General features: G+C 50.8%; 1 protein-coding gene across 1 annotated transcript; it reads left to right on the top strand.

Annotated features, from left to right (window-relative positions):
- Positions 1-1,837: 1,837 nt before the first annotated feature.
- On the top strand, positions 1,838-2,514 carry LOC148217320 (olfactory receptor 14J1-like). The gene has a single exon (XM_088158759.1). It carries the CDS (start codon positions 1,838-1,840, stop codon positions 2,423-2,425), a length of 588 nt encoding a protein of 195 aa, XP_088014885.1. The 3' UTR covers positions 2,426-2,514.
- The last annotated feature ends 467 nt before the right edge of the window (positions 2,515-2,981 follow it).

Genomic DNA, 2,981 nt, shown 5'->3' with positions numbered 1-2,981 from the left:
TATGTCTGGTGTAGGGGAGGTGAAATTCTCATGAAGCTCTAACATGTTGAGGGCTTCTGATAAATCATGGAATATTTCCAAGTATTTTGATAAAAATGGGGAAATTTCCTAAGACTTTTTGTTCAGTTTCCTACTATTGGAGAATGGCAGGGAGAGAGGGATAAATATAAAAGGTATTATGAATTTTGACAAGTGCCTGAGACATCTGAAGTATTATTTTTAGTGATCAGTAAGTTCACACGAGATTCCTAATGTGCTTCCAGCCACTCTTCTGCCCATGGACAGCACCAGCATCCCCTCTCCTGGACCCATCAGGCTCAGTCTGACCTGTCCTTTCTCTAAGCTGCAAACAGAACCTGTCCCAGCCAGTGCCCTGCAAACAGGCAGGGTTCTGTAGGGCCAAGGAGAGTGCACGGAGATTTGGGGGCCGTGAGTGCTGGCAGGGAGAGATCAGGCACAGGGAAACACCTCCAAGAAGAAAATCTCCAGGAAGCAGAGGCAAGATCAGAAAATGAGAGAAAATAAACCCAGAAATGTTGTGGCAGGGAGAGTTCAGAGATCTCCATAGGAACCCCTGCAGTGCAGCCCCTCCCTCTGAACAAGCCCCCTCCCTCCTGTCCCCCAGCCAAACCTCTGCCCTCAGGGCCGGGGGTCCAAGGTGTGGAGCCCCTCCTGTGCAGGCAGAGCTGCAGCAGAGCCGTGGGGCAGCTCTGCAGCCCCGGGCCCAGTTCCCTCTGCAGAGCACTGGGCTGGGAGCAGCTGCCCGGCACTGGGGGCTCTGGGAGGGGGCACAGCTGGCTCAGGGTGACGCTGTCCCCAGTGCCCGGCTGTGGGCAGTGCTGTCAGTGCAGCCAGGGAAGGAGCTGGATCTGCCTTACTCCAATGCCATCACTGGGACACTTGGAAGTGTCTCTGAGATTTCAGTCCAAGCTGGGAGCTTCAATCCAGGATGCAAACCCGTCCTAGAGCATCTTTGTGTTATCTGAAAACCCACGGGGAAAGGCAGAAGTGTTCTGAAACTGAAAATTCTGTTAGGGTGGTGAAATGAGCAATGTGAGTCCTTGGATACAAAAATGGTGCTGGGCTGTGGTGGATACATTGCTCTCAGCACTATCTGATTAATTAAGGAAAACAGGGCAGTGTGAACATCCTCCATTTGAGAAGTATGAAAGCCGAGAGAAACTACGAAGATAATGAAGTGACAGATCATTTTCCCTCAGTCTCGATTGATCATCTTGCCTCAGGGAGCTCACTCTGTTCTACCACAGGGCAGCAAAAATGCTGAGGGGTTTCTGATATCCAAGAAGAGCAGGAGAGACATGGGGGGGAGCTTAAAATGAAAAAACCTCAGAACTCTGAAACACCAAAGTGTGTCTATGTCTGTTACAGGGGAGGGTGTATGGGAAATGGCTTTGATTTTGTTACAGCCATCTCCTCTAACTCCTCAATAACTTTTTCTCCATGAACAGGTGCCCATGTCAAGATACAGCAAATGTCCAACAGCAGCTCCATCAACCACTTCCTCCTGCTGCCATTGGCAGACACGCGGCAGCTGCAGCTCCTGCACTTCTGCCTCTTCCTGGCCATCTCCCTGGCTGCCCTCCTGGCCAACGGCCTCATCATCAGTGCCGTAGCCTGCGGCCACCACCTGCACACCCCCATGTTCTTCTTCCTGCTCAACCTGGCCCTCAGCGACCTGGGCTCCATCTACACCACTGTCCCCAAAGCCATGCACAATTCCCTCTGGAACACCAGACACATCTCCTATGAAGGCTGCACTGCTCAGGTCTTTTTCTTTGTGTTCTTCATCAGTGCAGAGTATTATCTCCTGACCATCATGTGCTACGACCGCTACGTGTCCATGTGCAAACCCCTGCACTACGGGACCCTCCTGGGCAGCAGAGCTTGTGCCCACATGGCAGCAGCTGCCTGGGCCAGTGGCTTTCTCAGTGCTCTGCTGCACACAGCCAATACATTTTCCCTGCCCCTGTGCCATGGCAATGCCCTGGGCCAGTTCTTCTGTGAAATCCCACACATCCTCAAGCTCTCCTGCTCACACTCCAGCCTCAGGGAAGTTGCTGTCATTGTGCTTAGTGTTCTTCTATATTTTGGTTGTTTTGTGTTTATGGTTTTCTCCTATGTACAGATCTTCAGGGCTGTGCTGAGGATCCCCTCTGAGCAGAGAAGGCACAAAGCCTTTTCCACCTGCCTCCCTCACCTGGCTGTGGTCTCTCTGTTTATCAGCACTGGCGTATTTGCTAACCTGAAGCCCCCCTCCATCTCCTCCCCAGCATTGGATATCTCCTTGTCAGTTCTGTACACGTTGGTGCCTCCAGCCCTGAACCCCCTTATCTACAGCCTGAGGAACCAGGAACTCAAGGATGCCCTGAGTAAAGGGTTGACTGGCTTTTTTCTGAAGCAATAAACTGTGCCTTTCTTCTGCAGAGTACTCAGAATGGAAGTAACTATAAACTGTTTTGCTCCTCTTCGTAATTTTTTGCTACTGTTATGCTGTTTTTCTACTGCTATAATGTATTTCAGAAATTAATTTCACTACTCATAATATTTCTACATCAAAATTTACCTTTCCTTTATAGCACAATGACTTTTTAAAAGCTTATTGTCTGTACATTTTTTAAATGAAGTACTCTGATCTGTGGGGAGAGATCAGAGCTGCCTCCCTTCTGAACCACCCTGAGAACCTGGACAGGGCTGTGCTGTGTTCTGGGCACTGACCTGGAACTCAGGGATGTGGAAAAGGCCTTTGGTGTCAGGGATGTTGCGAAGTCTGGACAGTGTCATTGTGGGACCTCTCTCAAACCCTTTGGAAAGGCCAGAGCCATCCCAGAGGGTCCTGGGCACTTGGGAAGGGCAGACATGGAACCAGTCTGCAAACAGGGCAGGGAGGGGCACTGGGACAGACACAGACTGGTCAGGCTCAGCAGGGAAGGGCAGGTGGCAAATCCTCCTGCAGCCATTCC

Source organism: Sturnus vulgaris, unplaced genomic scaffold, assembly GCF_052056855.1.
Source record: "Sturnus vulgaris isolate bStuVul1 unplaced genomic scaffold, bStuVul1.hap1 Scaffold_87, whole genome shotgun sequence".
Lineage (NCBI taxonomy): Eukaryota > Metazoa > Chordata > Aves > Passeriformes > Sturnidae > Sturnus > Sturnus vulgaris.
The sequence above is the reverse complement of the archived record's forward strand: the minus strand, read 5'-3'. Positions and strand labels throughout refer to the sequence as shown.